This window comes from Pogoniulus pusillus, chromosome 34 (genome assembly GCF_015220805.1).
Source record: "Pogoniulus pusillus isolate bPogPus1 chromosome 34, bPogPus1.pri, whole genome shotgun sequence".
NCBI lineage: Eukaryota > Metazoa > Chordata > Aves > Piciformes > Lybiidae > Pogoniulus > Pogoniulus pusillus.
In genome coordinates, this window is record NC_087297.1 from 10,107,428 (window position 1) to 10,134,297 (window position 26,870).

The window sequence follows — 26,870 nt, forward strand, 5'->3', positions numbered from 1 at the left end:
ACTCTTTGCTTACAACCATACTACAGGACGTTGTTATGCAGCACATTCTGTCAAAACCTGTAATGTTTTGTAAACATTCCTAGTGTGATGACAGTCTCTGAACTCTGCAAAAGAACACCTCTTTCCAGAATTATGTCACTCAACTGTAAAAAACTTGAGTGCACATCAATTTCTGTAACCCAGTGTGCTCTATAACTTTAAGCTTCTGAAAGAAGTGACATTCTGTACCCTGTAGGTTTGGTTTTCCCCATAGTAGGTCTTCATATTCCTAGGCTGTATCGATCTAGAGTGATGCAGAACAATCTGAAAAGAAAATTCTTTGTTCTTCATGTCAGAAAATAATCAAGTCTTAACATGCAGTAAAAGAAAGTACTAGATGGTATCAACTTTAAGTTTAGGCTATATCCCAACTGCACTTGTATTTCTGTTTAAAAAGATCACATCAGTCAAGCAAAGTCTGTTACAGATCAGACTCCAACAATACACAAAACTACTGCAGCCAGGTTGTTTTCAGTTCAAAGAAACCACAACTATATGCTGGAATTGCTCACATGAAATACATCAACATTCCTACACAAATGCAAGCTACAAAGACTAAAGCAGCACAAGAGGAACATTCAGTATGAAAACAATTTTTTAATGAAACTCAAATTAACCCTTTGCACTTCTTCAGAATTCTATTCCAAGTCAGCATTTGGCATGAGTTTACAGTAATCAAAACAAAAACAGTGACAAATGATAGGCTAACACAGAATGAGTCCCTTTAGAGTTTCCACAGTATCTACCTAGATGAAAAGAGTGAAAAAGTGAGGTGGTTAAAAAGTAAAAAATACCTTCACTGATTTCCAGCCATTTTAGAACAACCCTCCTTACATGGAGTAACAATTAACATTTAACATTTAAAGCTCTGTCCTGGGTAGCATTTCCTCTACCACCACATGCCAACTATGTTACATGTTGTGTACTTTATGCATTTCCCCCATAAAGCAAGTATTTGAATATGTTTTCAGTGAGTATTAAGTAGAAATCACGTCTAGAGTAAAACTGATCACATTTACGTTGCTCATTTGAATTCAGTGACTTGTACAAGTAGTTTAAAATTCTGCAGTCAAACCCCCTCAGCTGTCTTGAAGCAGTGTACTCAGGTTACAGTCTGTCATTGTCACCACCTGCCTCATGCACATAGTCCCACCAGTGGATGATTAATACTAAAAAGATTATCCTTTGTTGTACATGTGTATTGTTTAATCCTCATCCTAAGTATAAATTTGCAACACAGTAGCAACACTGCAGGCACAGAAGTAATGCTTCCTCATCAGGCATATGAAAAGATTAACACTCTACCACAGTTGATGCTGGTGTGTGTATAGAGAAGGCTTCTCACGTATCATTTCAGTCTACAGGAGGTAGATGTTTATCTATGAACTGTTTTATATCCATCATCTCCTGTTGAAAGATAGAAGTAGGGATTAGTTGAAGCAGCTCCCTACCCTACTAACATATATTCAGCTACACTACATTTTAGTTACAACAAGCAGCTGGGCTGCAAATATTAATTAGTTACTTGATTAAAATCATACCACTGCATACAACACATCAAGGCCGAGGACTCTTCAAGGGACTGTGTACTAGTAGGAGGCTAAAATACAAGCCAAGAAGCTGACTACTTTCTCTCTCACATGTATAGTAGACAAGCTACATACTAATCACCAAGTGACCTGAATATGGACAGGAATTGAATGTAGCTAATGCTGTGGCTTCGTGTACAGTCCAAGCTTTTGCAAGTTAGCAGCAGTATGAAAAGATAGTAGCTCCTCCTAACCATCTCAAGTGTCACCCTCATGAGGCATCCTTCCTTCAGAAGCAATACAGCAACTAGACTGGGAAACCAAGCCACATTAAAAATAAAGGTTTATGTCCACATTGGGAAAAAGAGCACATTATTAATAATTTGTGTGACAACTCAGTGATATCACTGCCTAAACACAGCTCAATACCACTGTGCAAATGTCCCAAAGAGGCTGTCTAAAGGCAGTTCTCATAAGATGCAGCAATCCAAGCTAACAAAAGTACTGCTGCTGCTGTCAGATCTGTTCCTTTTCTCTCCTCTTCTGATTCTTGCTCCCATAATTTCCTTTGAGTTATGATGCTTCAACTCATTACAGCTGCAAAACTAAAGCTAGTAGATTCTGCCTTTTTGGCAAGTTCAAGTGATTCAAGGAAGTTTCTCATCAGCTCCAGTTTCTTTTTGGTACACAAAAAGAGGGCCACAACGTCTCAAGCAGGGAGAACCAGTCCACCCCTTTCTAGCAGCAGCAAGCCACTACATCAGCACAGCTTCCTGCTGAGCCAGAACCACAAATACAGATTCTGAGGCTACACCTTCTGTAGCATCAGCCCTCCCTCTCCATTCCTTCAAAGTCTCCACCCATAGAACTAATAAGATTCTTGTCTCCAAAATACCAAGTTGGATTTATGCAGTGAGAATTAAAAACATTACCTCAATACATGAGCTATGCATCATGCCAGAGTAAGTCCTGAAGGTTACATTGGCTGGATTTATCATACTCTTTAGCTTCTCAACAGTAAGAGAACCAAACATTAGTGGAACCAATGGGTCAGAGTCCCCATGGCACTGAAGAACAGCAATCTCCTTGTTGACACCACTGATAGGGCCCTGTTAGGGGTGAAATTGGAGGAGGGAAGGGAACAAAGAGATGTAAATAGAGGTTAAGTACAATATTTGTTATAAAATGACTCTGTGGCCTTATGCCTTGTAGCACAGCAAGCAAGTTGAATTCTGAAGGATAAAAACACAATGTATAAGTCTACAACTTCCTTACAGAATAAGCTCTGTGCCTGACAACACATTAAGTTTAAAAACTTGCAAGTAGTATTTTGGCACAAATTTCAGAACAGAAGAACATGATTTTGCCAAGTAAAAAACCTGATACTTTGTTTAAATACCTAGTTTCTAATAGGATGGAACATCTTTGCATATGGAACAAATGACAAACAGAAAATTCATCCTCAAGGAAAATTTTCTGTTTCCTTGAAGTTTCCTAGGAACATCATTTTAGGCACAGACAGCTACTGAGTATTTCCACAGTTTCTCTACTTGCCAAAGTCTAAAAATCCAGAGCCCTACTTTAAAAACTCCAGAGTTACCAAACAACCATCAGTATTCAGTAATAATGATGACCACTAATTGCTGCAGAAGATAGAATCTTCAGATATGTTCATTCTCCATGAGCAAATTAGGTTAAGAAAGAAACATACCTGAGGAAAAGAAGCCCGCAGAGGAAGCCAACAGCTGAGGGCTACAACACCTGCTAATTTCTGGTGGGTTGTAAGAGCTGTATACAGTGACAAAGCACCTCCCTAAGATAAACAGATCAAAGTGTTAAAATGGCTATGGTCATGTTCCTTCTAATGCTTGCTTCCAGATCTCTGGTTTCTCCTTTCCAAGTCTTTTCCTAGTCCAATCTGTTCTCTCTTAGAACCAACGCTAAAATCAGTATTCCTGCACAACGTTCATTTTGTATTTTCCCCTCCTCTGAGTCCATGTAAGAAGCAAAACAGCAAATTCCCTGTAGCTAACAGCTGGGAAGAAACAAAACAAACCATCAAATGAAGTACAATTGCTCGTATCAGTGTTATCACTACTTCAATACCTTAATTTACTGGCACACACTCTGGGGAGTTGGTGTATGCACCAATTAATCGATTCACTCATCTACCACAGGTGTCTTATAAGCATGAAGGGAAGAACTTCCCATATAAATCCAGACCATCAAACATCCATAAAATGAAAGTACTAGTGAGGCTTTCAAATAAAGCTACATACCTTATCATACACTCATTTTGCTTGAAAGAGACCTTTAAGATCATCAAGCCTAACCATTAACCCAGCACTGCCAGGTGACCACTGAAGCATGTCACTCAGCACCACATCTACACCTTTATGTGCATAAAGATGTTAACTGAACTGCTGATTTTAGTACCTTTATTCCACATATACATTCATTTTCCAGTGAATGGTAATTATCTGCATAAAACTAAAAAAACTCATTTGTTAAGGTATAGGAACATTGACACCTGAAAATTTCAGAAGCACCTAACATCAGCTGTTTTCAATTCAAATGTCTGTTCTAGTGGGAGCAGTCCCTGCCTACTGCAGGGGGTTGGAACTGGGTGATCTTTGAGGTCCCTTCCCACATAAACCATTCTATGATTTCCTACATGAGGAAAGTTAAGTTACTCCCCTAGAAAAACACAACTCTTTCCAACCACATCTTACCTGAGAAAAGCCTCCCAGAATAATTCTATTAGAAGGAATTCCATTTTTTACTTCTTGATCTATCAGTGCTTTAACTGCAACACAAATAAAGGCCAGTAGTTAAAAAAACACTTTGTTCTGTAAAAATCCTAGAAAAGAAACCTTCTTCCTGATGTCAAGAGAAAGCTAGTAAAAGAATATCTAGTCTGCTAGGCACTGACAAGTATAAGAAGATTTGAAGCATTATCAGAAACTCCAATGCCCCTGCAACATCTCCAAAGAGAAAAACATTCAAAACTCAAAGCCCCAGTACCAGGAAGACAGATGGCATCCTCTTCCAACTATCCAGCATCACAAGCAGATGCTTACATAGCTCTAATGTGTTGTGCTACTGAGAAGCAACTTTAAAAAGTAAACAGAAAGCACACTGGCTTCCATGTACAATGGGTACAATTCATATTTGAGAGTACAAAGTGTTTATACTGGTCAGTTACTCTGCTGATGCTGTTCTGACAACAAAGCTATGAACCAACAAACAATGCACATCACTAAAAGCTGATCAATAGTAACACAATACATAAATCTTAACGTCTCCTGTATCTTTATCTTGGGAAAATCTGTTTCAGACTCAGGATTCATTTCAATTAAGAATACACAGAAGTACTTCTAAGACATAAAAGCATTCCTAACCATACCATTCTCTGCTGCCTGCTTGATCCCAGCTTCATCTTCCTGTGAATCTGGAGAAAGTCCAATGATATCAAACCTTACAGAAATATCAACAAAAGCATTACTCATTAGAGCGTTCAGCCCACCTCCTTAAAACTCAAGTAATAAACCTGGGATATTTTCCAGATAAAAATGGTAGCTGACACATTATTTAGCCCCAGGCAACCACAGGTTACAAGAAATGGTGAACAATCTGTCAATGTGGCTAAAAGGCCAGATTTAGGTAAAGTTTTTCTGAGTTTTGGTATCTTTTGTAATTTACTGCAGATGAAGCAGCTCGGTTTTGACATTTGGTCAGTAGGAGACTCAATTTATCAGCTGCATGTACAGAATCAAAATATTGCTTGAAGAAATACAGGAAAGCAAACACAAGTTACTTAAAAAACAAAACAAAACACAGTATGAAGAGGACTGATTTAAAACCTGCCACATTTTTTTCTGTTCTCTGAATAGAATGGATGTTTTCAAGAACAGTTTCTAGATACCTCACCAAATACTGCTCACTAGAGGCATTATCTCCATCCCAAGGGTCTACTACGTCTGACTGAATTCACATGCAATACAGATCATAGACTTGTAAGTTAAAGTGGGTTCTGGATTTTAAAACATTCAGATTTGTGCTGAGGAAAAATTATTGCCACAGATACATAAGGAGAATCAGAATGTACTCATGATAGCTCTTTTATAAAGACAGAACTAAAGCAAAATGCTTTTTAGACTTAGATGTGATTAAAACCAGCCATTCAGGTTGATTTTTAATTAAGAGCAAGTTAAACCCCTTAGGTATCTTTTGATTAGATTAGCCTGCAGTTGAACAAATACTCACCATGATGGCATGGCCATGTTCATGTTCAAAGACACTGGCATAACTGGCCTAGAAATGAGAATGAACACCACTGACATGTACTGAAATTTAATGATGCAGATGCAGTTGTCATGAAATTACACATCCTTGATTCTATCTTACTTAAACCATATCCAACATAGTCTGCTTTGTAGTACCCCTAGAAGAAATCTCTCTTGAAACCTGCCAGCCTAGGCACATTTAATATTCAGGGTTGAACTACCACTTGCTGTGAAGGGTTAGCAAAACATTAATGGGTTACTTTTTTATATATATGTGTCTGCATACACATATTTATAAAAATATATATGTCTCATGTAGTTATTTCTAAGTTACACTTCTTTATCACAGTTCCATACACAGACTCACAGCAGCCCCAGCAAACCTAAGCAAACAGCTCAAGGCAGCACAGTGCTGGACCCAAGTCTGGCTACATACACTTTTCTCAGCAGCTCAACCTGCTTAAGTAGCATCTCCTTCACCTCAGCTCTCATTCCCACCCCTCTGCTGCTTCTAAAGCATCTTCTCAGCCATATCAGGACAACTACAACAGACCATGCCACAGATCAAATCTGGATGTCATAACCTACCGACAACAGAGAACATTGTGGGGAAAGACTGAAGGAAGACAAAGGGCAAGCAAAGAGCACAACAGATACTGCTAAGCTCTTTTTGAACAGCTCAGCAAAGCATGTCCATGTGGTAAAATAAATAAGGAACTCTCAGCCCAGTCATGCTCCAAAACATTGCTTACGTATCTCCCTACCGGCTCTGCTCTGTGCCTGCCAAAACTGCTGGAGCAAAAGATGATCTGAACTTTGTGTTAAAATAAATTCAAGTTACACTTGCATTGTCTATCATTAATTAAGTACTAGATAGAACTGACTGCTTACTGGGCTCAGAAGTATTCCACCTCTCAAAATGCAAAAGGACAGCTCAAACTGCATTATCTTCTGAAAATAAGAAGATCTTGTGACTCTGAAGCTTGCTGTACTTAACAGGGAAATTTAATCCAAGCTACAAGCACCTGAGCTTAAGAAGTGCACGTACCTAGCACAAAGCACATCTAATTGTCAGTGAAATACAAGAAAATCACTCCTTGTTAAGGCTGGCTTTTAACAAGTGACTGTTGGAGGGGGGAAAAGCAAGCAACAAATTCAATGCAGTGAAAACAAGGTCAAAACAATCTAACTTGGTACATACAACCATCCAAGGATGTTTTAAGTCTGAAGCTGCAACCTGACTAAAAATGCAGTGTTCCACACAGCAGTTCCTAAAAATAGCTGAATATTTCAGTAGCTTCAACATTATTTTAGGTAGCTTTATATATAAATACAAAAAGAGCTATCCAAATCCCACCTGACTCCATCACCTGTGCAAGTGTCTTAATAAGTAGCTCTACAGAAAAACACAAACCAGGAAAAATTCAACTTACGCATGTGGGCAAATGTATTTTACGTGGGGGCTTTTGATCCCTGCAAGTGCTTCTGACCATCCATGCCTGGCAACAAAAGGAAGACATTTAAAATGGCATTTCTTTTGGCTTAGCTCTTATTTCTCTGTGGGTGCAACAGCACAGAGTAAGTAAGAAATATACTTAATTGGATCAATATAAACACATTTCTAGAAACATTTTAGCTCAACTGGAGTGTGCTATGAATACAGTACTTAATGGTGTGTTCTGCCTCAGTGTTTGTTGCATATACACAGCAAAGGAAATGTTATCTCATTTGACTAACATAGGTGTACTACAGACATAGAAATACCACTGTGGCCTCAGGCAAAGCCTGCTCTGTATCTGATGCCTGGGTGTGTTAACCTCGGTGCTATAATGTAAGACGAACCCAGGTATCCTGCTTCTAGACAGCTCTAGCCCAGTGGGTGCTCTGTTGCTCTTGCAGTTTTCATGGCCAACTCTGCTTTTTCTGAAGCATATTTCTTGATGTGGGACACTAGCCAACTGACATCTAAGCTGACTCCACATGGAGCCAATCTAATCAATCAGACCTATTAACTCTGGCTTAGCTGGAGAGCTCTCAGATTCAGGCAGCCCTCAACAACCCTCCAGACTGCAGGTAGCTTTTTTTATCTCAAGCTCATGCTGTGTGAGTGCACTGAACAACATGAGAGCTGCACAGCAGATGAGTTACCAAGCTTTCTACAAAGCAGAAAACTGGAAAGCATCATTTAAATAAACAGCTCTGAAAGACTCACTCCAAGGCTCATCTAAAAATGAACCAAGCTGGACCCAGGGCTGACCCTGTGTAGAACCAGTGCCCATGCGTGGCCTTGGCTTTCTGGTAGACTCAACAGTACCTAGATTTCCTGACTTCTCTCATTCCATATTCCTAACTCGCCAAACAAGATACTGCTAAGTTGATGCTAAGCAGAAAATGCTCTCAACAAATTCAGCAGTGACACAGTTCAACTGACTAGAGCAACAGCTGACAAGCCATGAAAGCATGTTTTGTTTAGTTTGACTTTTAGTATCATCCTCAAAAGCTAATGTATGCCACTTGAAGTTAAAAGACATTTCAACCACAAAGACAGCACAGACATCAGAAGCACTGGCTGTGTATCCCAGTCTGCTTCCTATAAATACTTCTATACATTCCATCAACAAATTTTGGGTGACATTACTTGCAGAGTATTTGCAGCAGAACAGAAATCTCTGTGAGAAGCCCAAGAAAAAATAGTTAGGTAAGAAATAAGGGATTTTTTTTTAGCTAACTATGAAGATTAATTTGACAAATTTGGTAAGCAACACTGTCAACACATTTACACAGACTCCTTAGAACAACTCTCTGTGCTGTACCTTTTTGTTCAGATTTTGACAAGTATGTATCAATCTTTAAGTGCCATTTTGAAAGGAGCTAAGAGAGAAAAAGACCATAACACCTCTGTTAGACACTTCTCAGAGTAAGAAAAAAACACAGCTGGTAAACTGCAGTGAGCAATTTAAAAAGTCAAGTGAGGAGAACAGGTCACACTGAACTGGAGGAAATTACAAACTGTTATTTAGTACCTTTCAGACAATTTGGGTTTGGGTCACTACTACAGCTTTTTCTTTTTAATAACATTGGCAGTGTGTCAAAGGCAGTTCTAGCTCATCTGACCTGCAGTGGACTGGAGGAAGAAACACAACTAAGTCACCATCTCTCCAGAGATGTTATGACTTGTTCATGGTGTACATTCCAGCATGCTCAATGCACTTGCAAGCTTGAGCCTGTACATCAGCTTTGTCACCAAAATGGAAATACTGCATTTGTACAAGGGATACAATTTATCTTAAAGGGTAGATCTCCGTGTTGTTTTCCTCCTGGCCAAAATCAACATCAACCCAATTTGCAAAGATCCAAATTCTAAAGACTCAAAAAGATTCTGCAATCAGTTGCTGAACATTTGGTGCCAAGATGCAGGCAGTACTGCTGCCTCAGCTGTGTCCTACTAGCAGAAAGGAAGAGGGTGATGTACTGCAAGAGGTGGTGATGTATCCGCACAACAAATGACAGCAAACATCTCCACTTGTAGAATCCTGCCAAGTGCACAGACTCAACTCTTTTTAAGTGTCCAGGTTACAAAAGTTTCTATTGTGACAGATGATTGTTTTTTTTTTCAGTTCTTCAGAGAAAGTTCATGTTCCAGGGAACAAAAATCAGAACTCTTCAAAACACCAGTGAAATTTTGCCCATAAAGGAGTACAGCAGACAAAGCATTCATGCTACTTATTGTTAGTATCTTAATTGCCAATTCCTTTAAGGTCTTCCACCAAATAAAAGAGAGAAGTTTCAACACAGTCCTACCTCGTTAATTCCATGGATTTAGTGAAGGTATGCTCATAGCGGCACACAAAAGGTTCAAACAGAAACACTTCACCGTACCTGGAATGCCTCCCAGAAACTCTACTTCTACTCAAACATGGCAATAACAGAAATAAGGCAAAGAGTATTTCACAGCCTGTTTGGGAAGGAGTGGTGGCTTGGAGTCCAAAGATTTTATCTCAGAGAGAGAAATTCGTAGGAATTTGCTTAGATAAATGAAATGTGGATTCTAACATGGACTAACTGCACCTACTAGCAAACCAACAATCCCCAAGCCCAGGTTAAAAAACAGACACAGCAATAACAAGGAGTCCACTTTCAGGAAAAGTGAAAGATCAGAAATCCACAAACTTCTATTTTTTTCTACCAAGTTTGTTTCAAGCACAAAAGAGAGCTCACATTTAGATCGAATTAGGCAAGACTGGAACGAGAGAAGAAAACGCTTTTGAGGACCTATGCAGGGCAATTTTACATGCACAGTTGCCACCATCATTCCAGCAGAAATGGGAGTTTCATCTGTTGTTAGCAGCCGTGCTCAATTAAGGGCAAAATGCGAAGCTTCAGTAATTTTTAACTGCTCACACCTTTAACACATGCAGCTTTGTATCTGAAACTAGATTACCATATTTGAAACTGCACTACTAAGTATGTAATAGATTAGAATACACACCCGGTATCTCCCAATCCGTGAAGAAAAATTACCTAAATGAAGAGAAAAAAGGAAAAAAAACAAAACAAACAAGGAAAAAGCAAAACCAAAGACACAAAACCAAAGACACAGTAGGGTAAGATCAGTGAACAATGCGCACGGCCAGAGCCTCCTAACGCCCACACCCGCTCACACACAGGCGGCCCGCACCTCGACAGCACTTTCTCTGAAGCAAGCTCTGCTCGGTTCCCTTCCCAGCCCAGCCCAGCCCACCCTTCCCGGGCCTCCCCGCCGCCATCAGCCGCCGCACCCCGCCCGGGGCCGACACACGGCGTGGCGGGGCCCCCATCGGGCGACACCGGTGACCTTCTCCTGTCCGGCGCTAGCTCCAGTCATGGCAGGAAAGTAAAGAGAGAGACCTGTCAGCCCGCCCGGCCCGGGACACGCTGCTGTATCCCCTCACACCGGCGGCAGCGGGGGTCCTGCCTGCCTTCAGCGGGGCCGGGCCTGCCCGTGGCCTCTTCCCCAGACCTCGGGGCCACTGCGGCTGCCCCCGCCCGGGGCCGGGGCCGAGGCCGCGGCAGAGAACAAAGCGGGGCGGGAGCCTCCGCCCGCCACAGCAGACCCCTGACTGCCGGCGCGTCCCCGTGCTCGCCTTTCCCTCACAGCCCGCACTCACGGCAGCCGTCGCCTTCCTGGCAGCCGGGACGATGGCGGGGAGCGGTGCCGACATGTTGTTGCCGCACATACACCGGGCTGCGAGGCGGCCAGCGGGACACCGGCCAGCAGCGGGTAGGCGGGGCGGGCGCGGAGCCAGCGGGGCGGGGGAAGGAGAGCGGGCGGCGGGGTGGGAGGGGTGCGGGCAGGCGGGCAGCGCTGTGGGCTGCTGCGGCGGCGGACGCAGTCATGAGTATCGGCTCCCCCTTCCCGGGCAGGGTACCCCCTTGCCTTCCCGGGGCTTATTGGCTGTCGCCGGGGTGCCAGGATAGGTGAGGCTCCCGGGCCTGGAGGTGGCTGAGGAGGGCTGTTTGCTGGTCGCCTCGCAGCGAGCCTGCCCGTGAGGCAGACGATTAACGTGGCCTCAGCTGCGACGCTTTAATTCCTCCTTCGGCCTTCTTGGGCTGGCCTGTCCGTATGGGGGCGGCGGTTCTAAGTGCGGTCTGGCTACTGCAGCCTTCGCGGGAGCGCTGCTGGTGGCTAACCGCTGCCGGGAGAGCCCAGCTGGGGAAGCCTAGCCGAGGCCTGGTGCCTTGAGGAGTGCCGGTCTGTGTGCGCTGCTTTAAAGCTGCCGCTGGGTTTCCGGGAGATCCAAAGGGTTTGGACTGTCTGACACCTTTACAGCTGCCTTTCAAGTAGCCAGATCCATCTGCCAGTTTATATTGCACTTTTATAGGGTAATTTGTACGTGTCTGTGGTTTGAGTGTTTCCTGTACAAAACATTTTTGTGCTGTATTTATAAGGCTTGAGGGGAAAGGGAAATGACAGTATTCTTAAACAGGTAAATAGAAAATAGGTCATGGGAAACAGGAAAACCAGCACAAACACAGCAAACAGCATTGTTAGGCGGAATTCATTTGTCCTCATCAGATCAGATGCCTTCATTACCAAATTAAATCTCTTGGTTTGCAGCCAAAGAGTCAATGATTCTTATTCATCTTGAAATGTATCAGGCTATTCAGGCAGTCTGGACTGAAATCACTGGATCATTCCAGTCTATTCTGAATGCTTAGACCAACTCTAAGTATGGCAAGCACATTTCTATCAAAATGAAATACTTTGTTCTTTGTCTTCTATTTCATGCATCTCTGTCAGAGATCTCCCACAAAGTCAATCTGCTCATTGTGTTTGCCTGGTGGTATCTGGCTAACATGGATGCTGTTTTGGCAGCTCAAACAGCAGCTGAACGCACACTGCACTTCTTTCACATCCTTCCCACTGGTGTGTGTTCCATACCAGGCAGGGAGGGTTTTTGCTCACAAAGCTTTTGCTCAGCAACGTTAATGATTTTGTCATCATAAAATGTAGTTTATGGAGATGCTTTATTGGTGAAGCCTTTGCATCAATAGTGCAACAGAAGTGCAGCCTCTTTTGCTGAGATTAGGAAAATTCTTTGCAGCAAGAGTGATTGCCCATTGCAGTGGGCTGCCCGGGGAGGTGGTGGAGTCACCATCCCTGAAGGTGTTTAAAAGGAGGCTGGATGAGGCACTTGGTGCCATGCTTTAATTAGAAAGGTTAGGTGATAGCGTGGACTCGATGGTCCAACCTGGTGATCCAAGCTGGTGAATTCTGTGATTCTGTGTTCTTGTCTCATGTCCCAGTTAAAATCTGTTCAGAAAATACAGATCATGCATAAAAGATTCCTAAAGATTAAGAGCTCCACACAGTATCAGTGATGCTGACCCCAGCTCTTGCTGTAGAGCATCCTTTTGGGACATGAATGAAGTTTTGTCTTCCCTCTCTACCATGCTATTTATCATGTAAATATTACTTATATGAGGTGGCTTGCTAATGAACCTCCAGCCTAGGAGGACAAGTAGTCTGCTCATGATTAGACAAGGTTTTATTTTTTCTTAGCCAGTATAGCTGGAATGATTCTGCCTGAATTCCCAGTTGCTGCTAGGATGGCTCAGGGCCAGGGGAGAGACTTTAGTGCTGTGTGGATTGGGCATAGGCAAGTCACACACTAGCACGATGGTCTGAATGGGTGTGGGGTAGTACAGACAAATGTTTAAGGAGCTGAGCTGCTGAAGCCCTGAAGGGATTGCTGGGATCATCTGAGTTAGGAACCTTTGAAAAACTTGTAAGCTGGCTGTCTCTTTAGTGAGATGTCTGTCAGATCAGTGTGAGTTTTTCTACTTAACTTGAAGGTTCTGTTTAGTGAGAGCTTTGCAAGGCACAGAGTACTCCAAAGTGTGGATTTTTCCCTATCTTAGTGGCTGAAATAGACTTGGAGAAGGTGGTCAGCCATGCCAGCCTTTCATGTGTACTATTACACTGTGATTTTCATTATTTTTTTATGAAGGGAGTAATAAACTGTACAGATTTCATGCTGAAATTTCATGATCAGATTCATATTGAAACTGGGAAATTTCAGCAACAGGATTTCATCTCTATTTGCTTTCAGAACTGGCAGAGCTGTTGCATGACCTGTTCTCCAGGATGTAATCTGCAGCCGACATTTGACACGTAAAAAGGTGCTGATCAAACAGAGAAGTTTCAGGACTGAAAGCAGAAAGTTAGACTGAGGAGCACTGAGTGACTTCAATAAGGGGAACCAACCTCTCTGCTCTATAGTTCTCAGCAGCAGCAGCTTCCCAAATTCAGTTCCTCACTCTGGTAAGCCTTCACCTTTCAGAGTAACCACCTATCCCTCCAGACCAATATAGTGATTGAAAATGCTGTATCATTTTCCAGGAGGTTCACTTTGTAGATTAAAATATTGAAAGCAGTCAAGTACTGCAGCACAACAAGCCTCTAATATTAATGCACATTTCCAGTAAGAACTTGCTGTTAGACTTCATGGATTGACACAGGGCACTGCACTTTTAGCAGATCAATGTTCTGGGCACTGTCAGTCATTTTTAGATGCAGCTTGATGGCTTTTTAAGGGCTTGGCTTTTGCAACACCTGGCTGAGGTCTGTGAGAGTAACAGAAAAGTTGATGCTGGAAGTAGGTAGTTTGGCACTGGCACCTGATCGTTGGGGATTCTTAGATAAGGTGTGACTCATGGAATTATAGAATAGCTGGATGGAAGGGACCTCAAGGATCATCTGGTCCAACCCTTCTCAGGAAAAATGAAAAGATCTACATTCTGATCTTTTATGATCAGGTTACCCTCCTGGTGAATGTGAGGAAGGCTGTGGATATAGTCTACCTGGACTTCAGCAAAGCCTTTGACACCATCTGCCACAACAAGCTGCTGGCAGCTCATGGCTTGCACAGATTAATTCTGATATGGGTCAAGAACTGGCTGAAGGGCTGAGCCCAGAGAGTGGTGGTGAATGGTGCTACATCCAATTGGCAGCTGTCACTAGTGGTGTCCCCCAGGGATCAGTGCTTGGCCCAGTTCTTTTCAATATCATTATTGATGATCTGGACCAGGAGGTTGAGTCCAGCATCACTACATTTGCAGATGACACCAAGCTATGAGCAGATGTGGAGCTGTTGGAGGGTAGGAGAGCCTTGCAGAGGGACCTTGACAGGCTGGATGGGTGGGCAGAGGCCAATGGGATGAGATTGAACAAGGCTAAGTGCACTTTGGCCACAACAACCTCAAGCAGCACTACAGGCTGGGGACAGAGTGGCTGGAGAGCAATCAGGCAGAAATGGACCTGGGGGTTCTGGTAGAGAGTAGCTGAACATGAGCCAGGAGCGTGCCCAGGTGGCCAGAAGAGCCAATGGAATCCTGGCGTGGCTCAGGAACAGTGTGGCCAGTAGGATAAAGAAGGTTCTTCTTCCCCAGTACTTAGCACTGATTAGGCCACACCTTGAGTACTGTGTCCAGTTCTGGGCTCCTCAATTCAAGAGAGATGTTGCAGTACTGCAAGGTGTCCACAGGAGGGCGACAAAGCTGGGGAGGGGCCTGGAGCAGAGCCCTGTGAGGAGAGGCTGAGGGAGCTGGGGGTGTGCAGCCTGCAGCAGAGGAGGCTCAGGGCAGAGCTCATTGCTGTCTGCAACTACCTGAAGGGAGGCTGTAGCCAGGTGGGGTTGGGCTCTTCTGCCAGGCAAGCAGCAACAGAACAAGGGGACAGAGTCTCAAGTTGTGCCAGGGGAGGTCTAGGCTGGATGTTAGGAGGAGGTTCCTGGCAGAGAGAGTGATTGGCATTGGAATGGGCTGCCCAGGGAGGTGGTGGAGTTGCCATCCCTGGAGGTGTTGAAGCAAAGCACTTAGTGCCATGGTCTGGTTGATTAGCTAGGGCTGGGTGCTAGGTTGGACTGGATGATCTTGGAGGTCTCTTCCAACCTGGCTGATTCTATGGTTCCATACGTTAACGTTTAATTCTCTGAGCTCCCCCGTTCTCCCAGCACAGCGTGTACATGGCCACCCTGAGGCCGCTTCACCTGAAGGCGGCACCGCTCGCCTCGTCCCGAACACACCGCTGCTCTCCGGGCTGTGTGCTCCGGGCGCCGGTCAGTCACCGAGCGGCATTCACGGGCCTGGAACCAACCTCCTGCACAGCCCCCGCCCCGCCGCCTGCGCGACACTGTTGGGAAGGCGCGGGGGCGCGGTTTACGGCTGTGCCGTAAAGCAGCGCGGCCGGCGGGAGCTGCGCTGGCTGCCCTTGGGAAGTGACGGGAGATGAGCGGCAATGGCGGCAACAAGGCCCTGGAGCTGCTGCGCTCCCTGCCTAGGGTTTGTCTGGCCAACCTAAGGCCTAATCCAGGTTCCAAAAAGTTGGTGAGTGCCTGCAGCTCATCGGGCGGGTCGAGGGCGTGATTTCCCCTGTGAAACCAGACTCTGTCTCGGTAGCGAGCCCGCTCGGCCCTGGTGGTGCTTGGTTTGAGGGCTGTTAGAAGGCTTTTGGAGAGGCTGTTCCAGGCCCAGGAAAATGGCACGGCCTTATCAAAACAGCCGTGGGAAGGCTGGGGAATGCATGGCATGTTGCGCGTTCTGGGTTTCGCCTTGTCCTTCGCGTTCTTTACGAGTGCTGCATGTGGCCGTTCGCACGGAGAAGTGGTTGTAGTTGGGGGAGCAGGGAGGCGCCGAAAAAAACAGGGAATACAAAGTGTTTGTGGGATGGAGTTATACATTTGAAAGATTAAAAGGCGTAAAAAGGGGTGTGATGCCAGTCCACAATTCCTCTTACCTTTGTTTTCTCGAAAATAAAGCAACTGGTTTTTTTTTTTTTTCTTTCTCCTTGTCAAATAATAAAGGAGTAATGGAAAAAAACCGTCTGGTCTGGGGGAAAGATGAGTAAACAGAGATGAGGTTCAAGGGCTAAAGTCATAGGAATAGACAGCTGAGTGCATGCAGCACTTTCCTGTCGGTGCTCAAGGCTCCCTAGAGATGCCTGCAGAATTGGTGAGTGCTGCGGAGTTGTAAAGCTGTGACAAAGTAAGAGAATGGAAATTCTTATCTCTTGTAGCTCTTAGGCTTGCCCAGCCAAATGACTCTGTTGGGAGCTGTGAGCACCTAACTTAACCAGATTGAAGCAGAGCTGGAAGCAGCAGCCCTATATAGGACTGGAGTGGTGATTTTGAGTTTTTTTTTTTAACTAATCTAGACTGAAAAACTGCCCAAAAGCTATACAGTTGCATGTGTCAGCACAAGAGGCTGTGAGTAAAGGTGCATAGGGCCCAGAGACAAATCTGTTCTCATCAGTGGCAGGGATGGCCTCAAAATGAGTTTTCTGCCAATAGTTCAGTGCACATTGAGTGCTGCAGAGCTGTGGTAAACTTGCAAACATAAGAGGATAGAGCATCAAATTCTGTGTTTTTGTGGTGTTAGACTAACAAGTGCTGTGATGTAGTGAGCAAGTCACCTGCCTTACACAGGAAGCTTCGTTAGGTCAGAGTGAGCTGCCGCTGCTTCATTTAGTAGAGATCACTCCCAGCTGCCCGTTTTCACTTGCTGCTTGTTTTGTACTTCTGTGGGTAGCTCCACACCCACGAATTGTACTGGATGGGTTTACTTTTGCTTGTCTCTCTGATCATGTTCACCATTTAGCTGTGCAAGTGCTTTTGCTGGCACAAATAAGAGGGAAGAAGAATGATGAACTGCCGCTTAGGGCTGCAATGTTGCTTTAAAGTGTTATGGAAACAGCTGAGTCTCACAGCCTTAATTTAAAAATAATAAAGGTTTAAGATACAATCATCTTGGTCAATTTATGGTAGAAATCACAACAGTTGCAGACTCAGAAAATCCAAGTCTCTGAAAATAATTGTGTGCAGAGCACAGATACTATATCTGTTCTCCTGCCCCTTGACAAAGATTTGGGTTTTTTTATTTTCTGGGGTTTCACTGTTGTTGGAGTTTTCATTGTTTGTTTTGTTTGGAGGGTTTTTTTGTGTGTGTTGTCTTTCATGGGAGGTGTTTGAGCACTGAGCAGCTTTCTCAGGAAATACCAATAATGAATTCAGGAAAATCCTCTTAACATGTTAGAGATAGTATTAAATTCTCATATTCCTTTTATTGTGTAGTATTAAATTGTGGTGTTCCTTTTATTGCAATGTGTTGATGTCAACTTTCAGACTGTCTGTGGTGCTTGCCTTGATTTGTCCTCTGCTTTTCTACTTTTGCCTTTAGAAGAGACCTATCTCTTAATTTAGCATCTTGCTCAGTTGTTTGTATGTCTGAAATCTTATGTTTTGTAGATGCTTATCTCCAAAGTAGTTGACTAAATGTGTGGTCGATTGTTTTCCAGGAGAAAAGACGTGGCCGAGGAAGATATAGAGGTAGGAAGTGTGGTCGAGGTCACAAAGGACAAAGGCAAAGAGGAAATCGTCCCCGATTAGGCTTTGAGGGTGGTCAGACTCCATTTTACTTGGTCATACCGAAATATGGGTTTAATGAGGGGCATAGGTAAGTTATGTTGTATTAACCATTGACAGCTTTTCTTGATCATTCTCCTAAAGCTAGACCATAGTATGCCAAAACTGGCCTGGCTGAAAATGAGATTCTCTTCCACCTTGTTAGCTTCTTTGCTAGTAGAATTTCCCATTTCTCATGAGACTGTGGGTTTTTTTGAGGAATTCACTGATATGCTGTTGCTTTGCAGCTCTACTTATTTCCTTCTTTCTTTGCATAATGGCAGACTACTTTTCTTCTTAGCACTGAGCATGGTTCTCCTCTGAGACTACTCCATACGCCTGTTTCTCTCTTTGCCCATCTGCACACAGATAACCTGGGAGTGGTCCCATTGGCTCGAGTGAGGATTTTAGGCATGGAACTGCAATCCAGAGCCTTGCCTGTTATTTTTCTATGCTTTGTTCGCTTGAAGTTTGGATCTGCTGCTACCCAAACAGTTCTGCTTCTCTGTCTGTCCTCCTTTTTGGCTTTGCCTATACTTGAATTTCTTCAGCTTTTGCTGCTTCCTTAAAGCAGTCAGGAAGTAGCGAAGTTATTGTGGAGTAAACAAACTGAGCTCAGCAATGGCAAAAATATTAATATTGTTGGGAGTGGCAGTGGGTGACCAACTCTGAATTCATAATGAAGCCCTGGCCTGTAACTGGAGCTTGTATTTACATTTCTCAGTGGTGTTTGCTTTGACTTTCCTCCCGCAGCCGCAGATACCAATACCAGCCACTCAGTCTCCAGAGGCTGCAGTACCTGATTGATTTGGGTAGAGTTGACCCTACACAGCCCATTGACTTGACACAGCTCATCAATGCCAGAGGTGTCACAGTGCAGCCTCTCAAGAGGGATTATGGTGTCCAGCTGGTGGAGGAGGTATGTGCAGAAGACACTGGAAAGCCTTGGAGTTTCATTTGTTTTCATACTGGTCTGTCGGATTGTCCTTCCGTGTTTTGGAAGCATCTTTGCTCTGGTTTGTTGTAGAGGTTTTCTGATGATAAATCCACCAGAGGGCGCTGTGTGCTAGGGTAAAAACCCAGGCTGGGGTTTGTGAGACCTGGGAGAGCAGAAATGCTAATTCAGGAGCACATGAGAGGTCAAAAAAGTATTTTACAGCAGAAGACTGCAGTGTACTGCAAGAAATGGCTGAATGTTGTTGGAAAGGCAGTGTTTTTTGATCCAACCTGTGTGGCTGAGAGTGATTTAATTACCTGTCTTAGTGCAGGGAACAGACAAATAATATAATGTTTCATACAACTTTGCAGGGATAATAAATTTTAATTTCCCTTCAATGTGGTTAAATTTGCAGGGTGCTGATATTTTTTCAGCAAAAGTCAATATTGAAGTGCAGAGGGCATCTGAATTAGCAATTGCAGCCATAGAAAAAAATGGAGGTGTTGTAACTACATCGTTCTATGATCCACGGAGTTTGGGTAAGAATTTCTTTTAATTTCTACCCCTTTTTCTTCTAATGTGCAAAGATTAAATGATCCAGATCAAAGCTGCAGACATAATTCTTACTGAGAAATCATCCACCTGTAAAAGCTTCAGCAACATATTGTTATACAGATGTGATCTGTAATGCAGCCTCAGTTTGACTCTTTAGAACCATAACTATTTGGCCCTATAAATGTTTACTAATTATTTATGAACCAGCTAAAGAAATGCAGAGGAGCTAATAAAAGATCCTTGCTTTGAATTTTTGTCACCTTAGTGTTACTAAACATGGGAGAAAGTTAGTTGGGGAAAAAGCAGATTTGAAACCCACTGTGGATGTTTACATTTTTAATTTAAACTTCTTTTCCCTTCAAAGTGAGGAAATAACTAAGTTACAGAAGCTCAGAATGGTTCCAGTCAAAATGGCTATTGTTTTCAAAACACTTTCACTGAAGAATGAGGCTTTGCTTTGCTTGAGGCTGCATCCTGTCTAATATTCATTCATGCAGTTTTTATTGACAATAACGTAGCTTTCATGTGTGAATGAGGCTGAGAACAAGAGGAATAGACATTTTATTGTGCAAAATGTGTATCACTCCAGGGTACAAAGTTGTTGTGTTGGGTTGTTTTGTTTTTCAAACCCAGAAGATAGTCAAAAAGGATTTAAGGGATCTGGAATGTAATTTGCTAGATGTAGCAGAACTTGAGTCTCACAAATGACTAAATAGATGCATGTGCCATTGATTAATTTCAAATCCTTATAGAAACACTACATTTGATGTTTGTTTTATGCTCTGTATAATGCTTTGCTTCTGAGAGTCAGTCCTTGACATGAACAATGACATCTGTCTTAGCTATCATGTATTTCCAGAGCAGGCATTGTAAATGTGGTAGAAGTAGTAACTCATCCAGATTATCACTATAAGTATTAATTAAAACAACTGTTTTAAGTGAAAGTAGTAAACCACTGAAGATGAAGAATATTCTGGAGTCTTTTTTCACTTGATGCCTTTTAATGAAAGTTTATGACTTTTATTTGGCACAAAATACTAAACAAGATGATGTTATTTGATTATTAAGTGTAGTGTCTCATTATCTCTCATGCTTGCCTACAGAGATTTTGTGTAAGCCAGTGGTATTTTTCCTGCGTGGCAAGCCCATTCCCAAGAGAATGCTTCCACCTGAAGACCTTGTCCGTTACTACACAGATGGCAGAAGTCGTGGGTACCTGGCAGACCCAGCTAAGGTTGCAGAAGCCAGGCTTGAGCTGGCCAAGAAGTATGGCTACGTCTTACCAGATATAACTAAGGATGAACTCTTCAAAATGTTAAGCATGCGCAAGGATCCCAGACAGATCTTTTTTGGCCTTGCTCCAGGGTGGATCGTAAACCTGGCAGACAAGAAAATTCTAAAGCCCACTGATGAGAATCTCTTAAAATACTATAGCTCGTGAACTCAGGACTGGAGCCAGCTGCAGGTGCACAGGAAACATCTGGGTAGGAAACAGTGGATAGAGGTGGTGTTTGTTTTGTTTTAAGAGTCTTGTTGTACTAGCCAAAACATAAATACGTATTTGTCATCTTCTGGTGTAGCTCTCAGCTCTTCATACACTGTATTATGGCAATAAAAAAGAGTTGTCAACATTTGGGAGCATTGTCTAGTCTGGTACAGAGTTGGTGTTGGGACACTTTCTCTTGCTATCATTTGTCAGTTTATTTTTTTAAATGAACTGTTTGGATGCTGCAATTATTTCAGAGGATGATTCTGAAGAGTTACTTGACCTAATAATTTGTTTATATTTCACCCCAGAAACATGACTCTGCAAAAGTGATACTAGATTTACAGTTATTTCATAACATAAATTACAGTGCTTTGGAAAATGGTGTCTTGAATACAACTGAAAGGCAGACCATCATTTTTTTATTGGGGGAAAAATTAAAGTAACCATGAATAACTAAGTACAGAAAAATCATTTATCTCTTCAATTCCATAGCAATGCTTCAGGAATTGCCAATGTCATCAATAGCACCAGAGCCTGAGAGGTCCTGATTCATGTCTTATTCCTTCAGGTAGACTTGAGGTGAGCAGTTTAAAAGAACTTTCTGTCTAGATTTCAGATAAGTTTTTATTATCCAAACAGAATGTGAAGCTAGATGCAATGCCTTAAAAATGCACAACAGAATCCAGAGGCAGTAAATACTGTACAGTGACAGGAGATGGTGAGGGGTGGAGATGTAATGGAATAAGTACACAAGAAGGATTCAGTTTTCAATTGGGTTACAGGTTGCATGTGTGACAATGGACAAATGAATTTGGATGTTGTGAAAAGTTAGAAGTAATCTGATTTTATGGGGAACAATGCTTTAATTACATCAGCTTGATACAGTCTTAAATGATTTCCAACAAACGTTTGTTTCATCAGTCTGTCCTGAGCACTGCTGCTGCTATGCAAGAGTCATCCAGGTTTCATGCAGGACCTTGGAATATGGCATTTGAGATGGTGAACCAAGCAGTTAATTGAAAGAGAGGAGACTAAGGTAATCCATCAGAAATTACTCTGACTCCTCAGAAGTTAATGAGGTGTTTCAGAATTAAATTATCTTTAATGGAAGCTGAATTTGGTTTTAAAATAGGCATAATTTCGTTACTATGATGCAGGAAAATGCCTACAAAACCAGACCAGAAGTCCCACTTTCCAATTCTATGCTTTTTTGAATGCTACCTGTAGTTTCCTATGGCTGCCAAACCATCCCAGTTCCTAAGGAAAGCTCACCGAGTGCCAGAATCTCTTGTTCCTCCTGTTTCACACCTGTATTTCCCTGGTGTGCCTCAAGATGAGGACAAAAAAAACCCAGAAATGAAAAAAGTAGATAATGTTCATCAACTAGCCCAGGGTTTTGCTTTGTTCTGCAAACTTGCCAATGAATTCAAACTTCTGGAATCACAAATAAACCTTACCATGTCTAATAATGCTGGTGAAAGAATCTGAAATCCAGAGATTAACCACGGGAAGGTGCTCATTTTTGACAACTTGCTCTTCAGCTTCTATTGTCTGTCGTTAATGTGTGTTAGATGCTATCAGTACTGATCCTTCTGACTTGTGGTCTTAAGTGTCGGTGAAGCACAACACCAATATAAAATTGGATTGTGAATAGCAGGAATTTGGTCTCAGTGGTGTGAACATTGATTTTTTTTTATAAGGTGCACAACACTTTTTTTTGGCACTTTAAGAAGAATATGTGCCAAAAAAAAGGGCATAGCTGGTGTTAACTTGAATGTGAAGTAAATAACTTTCTCACTTTAGATGTATCCTGTTCTGCATCCTGATGATTGTTGGTTTGGAACCTTAAATGACAAGCATTATTTTTTTTATTTTTTTGTTTTTTGCTATTACAATACTACTGCTTCCATTTGGAGAGGGGGAAGAGTATTTATTGCCTTCCCTTATTTGTGCCATAATGTTTCTGTTTTTATGAATCAATTCACAATTGTACTTTGTGGAGGTGGTGGTACTCAACAGGAAAGCTACTTAGCTGGAAGTGAAGAAGGAAGTTAGTCATATTAGTGAAGACCAGAAGACAAAAGTGTTTATGTATCATTGTGTATTTTGGGGAGGAGAAGAGGGGGGAAGGCAACTTTGTTTCACTCTTGATGCTCTTTGTATGAAAGTGAACAAATTGCTCTCAACAATTTCTTTTTGACTAAATCAACTTCTTTGATACACTCACACGCCTGCACACGCTGCCTTCTGCCAGCTTCTAAATCGTTTTCAGGTGAAAGGGTAGCTTGGATAAAATGATAACAGTGAAAGAAAGAATGAAAACAGGAAACAGATGTCTGGTGACGTTGAGGGGTTGGATAGCACTTATTCAGTGAACGACATCTTAGTCACAAGGCAGCTGTATCCTGGCTCTGATCCTCTGCTACAAATACCTTGGAGCCAAAACAGCCACGTTCCACCAAATCCGGTCATTCTGTTTCATAAAGGTGATCTTTTATCATCTTATAATTGAAGAGGGCAAAAAGGGCTGCATGTGGCTTTATTTAAAATAAGCAATGCTTGTCTCTTTTTTTTTTTTTTTTCTCCCTCCTCTGTTCTGTTTACAGTAGCTAGTATTTTGTAAGGGCTGCTCTGGTTTTTATTTACTAGTGAAAAAAGTGGCAAGGCTATAGAGGATTTCCTGTTCATTTTATCTCGTCAGGAACACAAATCTCCTGGCAACTGAATGCAGAATTATCAACAGCACAAGTAAATTATCGACAAGGTTTCTAATAAGTATGTAATAAACAGTCTCCCCATGGGCTGTTGTTTACAGGAGGACTAGGCTCACTGGTGCAGGAACCTAAGCCAGCCCTGGAATCTAAGGCCATTCTCTTTACTTAGCAATATGCACCACACTTTCAGGTTCATCAGATAAATGATTGCCTTGGATATCCTGTTTTGATAGGGGTCTTTCATAGGCAACAATGTATTACATGGCAAGAAGCACCCAACCTTCTGCAACAGGAAAAGTGCTATCAAGTAGCTGAGGAAAAGAAATGTTCTTTGTGCCGAAAGCACTGAAAACCCTGTCAGATTTTATCAGCAACATCATACTTGTGAGTGGATCCTTGATAAAACCTATTGCATGGGTGAGACTGAAATCAAAATAATGGCAACTGAAGTGCTGCATGCTTTGTTATATCTTGATAATTAGAAATAATCTCTTTATTAGAGGGTAAACTAACAGCAGCCAGTCAACACCCTGCTTACAGATTTAGCAAGTTAAAATACAGATGCTTTCCCTTTTGCTTGTATAGACAACATAGACACACTGGCTTTTCCTTTGTTACGCCTCATATAGCATGTGTGTGTTTAACAACCTAAAAGTTAACTGTACCATTCACTGCTTTCAAAAAAAGGAATAAGTGAATAAATCAGTGGCCCTGGTCTGAATCTCTGCTGGCAGTGAGCCAACATTGTTTTGACATGCAGGCAGAATTGATGGTGGTGCTCCAGGAAGTCATATAAAAGTGATCAATTATGAAGATAGCTTCCCATTGCTATTTTATTATTTTCTGTTTTCTTGCTAAAATATGTAATGCTCATGCAAAGCTAAATTTGCCCTGCTGAGCACTCACAGGTTCTGTAAAAAAATAATCTCTAATTGTTGGACAAGTTCTGCATTTTAAATAGATGATCTATGTGCAGCTAAAGAAAGCAAAATATATAGCTAAAAAATGAAGATGCTGTGTCTGGCCAAACTGCCCATTCCAGTATTCTATTTACAGATTTAGCTCCTAAATTCCCTGATCAGATGGGAATAGTTTTATGTAATTCATAGTCTGCTTGAGTTTATTCCTGTGGTTTAGACTATGCAAAGATGCAGTTATAAGTCCAGATGTGACAGAGCTTCTTAAGTTCTTTTTCAGCTCAGGTGCCTATCTTGGTCTTTTGTAACAGAATATGTGATATTGTCTACAGAGTTATTGGTTTCTCAGTGGAAGCAAGCTATCCTCAGATCTATTTTCTCCTTTGGTTAATAATGCCTCTTGCATCTGCATCTTCCCAAGGTCTCTTCTTGCTCCTCCTGTTAGCGGTGGGAACCAGAGGGCTCAATCATTCTCACAGTGTCATCCTGTCTGGCCCACTCTGGGTTTGAAATCTGCTTGTTTTATGTGCCTCTGGAGCAGGAAAAGTGTTGATCATTCCTGCATCTGTTTATACGAGGTTTTTTTTCGTGGCTTGAGTTTCCTGCACTGGTGTTGCTTTTGTTGTTAAAAATGTCAACAGCGGTGTTGTTTACTTGTTAACCTTGTGGATTCTGAGACACATGGCCACTGGGTTGGAGGGCTCTTTGAGCAATGGATTTGGAGTTTATTCTGAGTCAAGGAGAGCTTTTCAGAGGTGTGTCTGTGCACTTAACTCAGAGTCACGCACTAGGGACACAGCTGGATGAATAGACAATTTTAGATTGATTGTAAAAGTGCCCAAATCAGTCTCTCTTTGTACTTTAGGAAACTCAGCCTTCCTTAAGATCCAGCCTGTCCCCTGTTAGGACTGTCCTGTCTGGTCTCCAGTCTAGGAATATTGGCAGGTCAACCTGAAGGTCTACATTTAATAATGCTTTTATTATTATTCCTTAGGTAGGTAGTGCTAGGTAGAGGCTTGTGCTTGGAGCAGGCTATGGAAAATAAGTTCTTGGGTAAATTTACAGTACATTAGGTCTCTATGATTTTTCCCTTTTTTTTTTCTTCCTGGTGATGCTGCTCTGGCAGGGGAAGTGGACTAGATGATCCTTTGAGGTCTCTTCCAACACCTAAACTAACCAGCATGATAGAAGGTTGTCTTGCTTCTCATGTGGAGTAGCTTGAATTAAGAAACTTAATCCATTCTTAATATCTGCCATGGGAGATGCTTTCTTGACTCTTTTGGATGTAGCTGTGGTTCAGAGCTTCAACACTTTGAATCCAAGTTCCCTACACATTAAATATAGTGGGATATTGTCTTCACAATGTAAGTCTGACTTTGTATCACATGTAGGTAATTGCTTAAACTCTGATTGGTAAAGCAGTGGAGCCTGGAGAATCCCTGCATTCAGGCTGAAGCAGACAAAGTGTACTCTGGGCTCTGCTGACTGTGACATAAAATTGTTTCAGTTGGAAAAGACCTCTGAGATCATCAAGTCCAACTGCCAGTCTAACACCACCGTGGCCATTAATCCATGTCCTGAATCACACTGTCAGCCCAGCAGGCGGTCTGGGTACAGGCCACTTACTGGGCTTGAGACTGCTGCAGTCAAAATATTATTCTACTGGACTTGGCTAGCATGACCTTGCTGCTGCCCTGACTGGTAGGACTTGTGAAATGTCTGGGCTAATTGTGGCTTTGTTGTTGGGTTTTGTTGTCTTTGTTGTTATTGGAAGGCTCCATCCCTTCCAGATTCATCCTTCCAGGCAGGTGTTTGCCAGGGAATAGTCATAAAATGAACTGCCATAAAGGATGGTATTTCTACCTGGGTCTCTTTTTCTGCACTCTTTTGTGTGTATCTGAGGGAATCAAAGCACTGAGATGCTGTGATTTTTTTTCTCTGTTTCTTGTGGAAAAGCTTAAGCTGTGCAGTAAGCGAACTCCAGAAGAAAAGGGAGGCTAAAAGGGTGTTGAGTCCTTTTGGTCCCTCTTGTGAAGCGTGCCTGTCCTGCCAGTTCCACCTGTTGCTCTTGGCTGGGTGACTTTGCTTGCAGCACATTAGCAAACTGCACTGGGAGCAGACCACAGTGGACACCAAAATGGAGCCATGGCACTGTAGTTGTCCCTAGCAAAAGGAAGGATAACCTGGCAGGTCTGGGAACACAAGAATCAAGGTGTGATGGTCTCCCTCTGAAGAGCTTCCAAAACCAGAAGCACGCAAGTGTTCTGCTGACACCCCTGGAACTCTGCTGCGTGTTGGATTGCTCTTTGTTTTTGCTGACTGCAGTGCAATGAACTGTTCAAGAAATTATTTAAAGAATACATTTTAGGTTTTCTTTGTTGTCTTCAGAGTTTTCAGCCCTGCAGGGATCTTGTTTCCAAGCATTGTTCCTGGATCCAGCAAGCCTAGAAGCAAATTTAAGAAGT

General features: G+C 42.5%; 2 protein-coding genes across 6 annotated transcripts; one reads left to right on the forward strand and one right to left on the reverse strand.

Moving 5' to 3' along the window:
- Window positions 1-616: 616 nt before the first annotated feature.
- On the reverse strand, window positions 617-11,399 carry LYPLA1 (lysophospholipase 1). Of its 5 annotated transcripts, none has more exons than XM_064170634.1 (9): window positions 11,286-11,399; window positions 10,344-10,375; window positions 7,288-7,353; window positions 5,835-5,882; window positions 4,975-5,045; window positions 4,301-4,374; window positions 3,280-3,381; window positions 2,501-2,677; window positions 617-1,446 (listed from the first exon to the last, which is right to left on the reverse strand). In XM_064170634.1, the coding sequence occupies exons 4-9, from the start codon at window positions 5,873-5,875 to the stop codon at window positions 1,393-1,395; spliced, it is 519 nt and encodes a 172-aa protein (XP_064026704.1). In that variant the 5' UTR covers window positions 5,876-5,882; window positions 7,288-7,353; window positions 10,344-10,375; window positions 11,286-11,399; the 3' UTR covers window positions 617-1,392. The 5 variants fall into 5 exon arrangements, with proteins under 5 accessions (XP_064026704.1, XP_064026700.1, XP_064026705.1 ...); XM_064170630.1 differs by lacking the exon at window positions 11,286-11,399 and adding an exon at window positions 11,002-11,145; XM_064170635.1 differs by lacking the exon at window positions 10,344-10,375 and having other exon boundaries at window positions 11,286-11,379.
- A 4,156-nt stretch (window positions 11,400-15,555) lies between these two features.
- On the forward strand, window positions 15,556-20,916 carry MRPL15 (mitochondrial ribosomal protein L15). The gene is made up of 5 exons (XM_064170629.1): window positions 15,556-15,721; window positions 17,688-17,845; window positions 18,547-18,712; window positions 19,146-19,269; window positions 20,389-20,916. Exons 1-5 carry the CDS (start codon window positions 15,623-15,625, stop codon window positions 20,724-20,726), a joined length of 885 nt encoding a protein of 294 aa, XP_064026699.1. The 5' UTR covers window positions 15,556-15,622; the 3' UTR covers window positions 20,727-20,916.
- The last annotated feature ends 5,954 nt before the right edge of the window (window positions 20,917-26,870 follow it).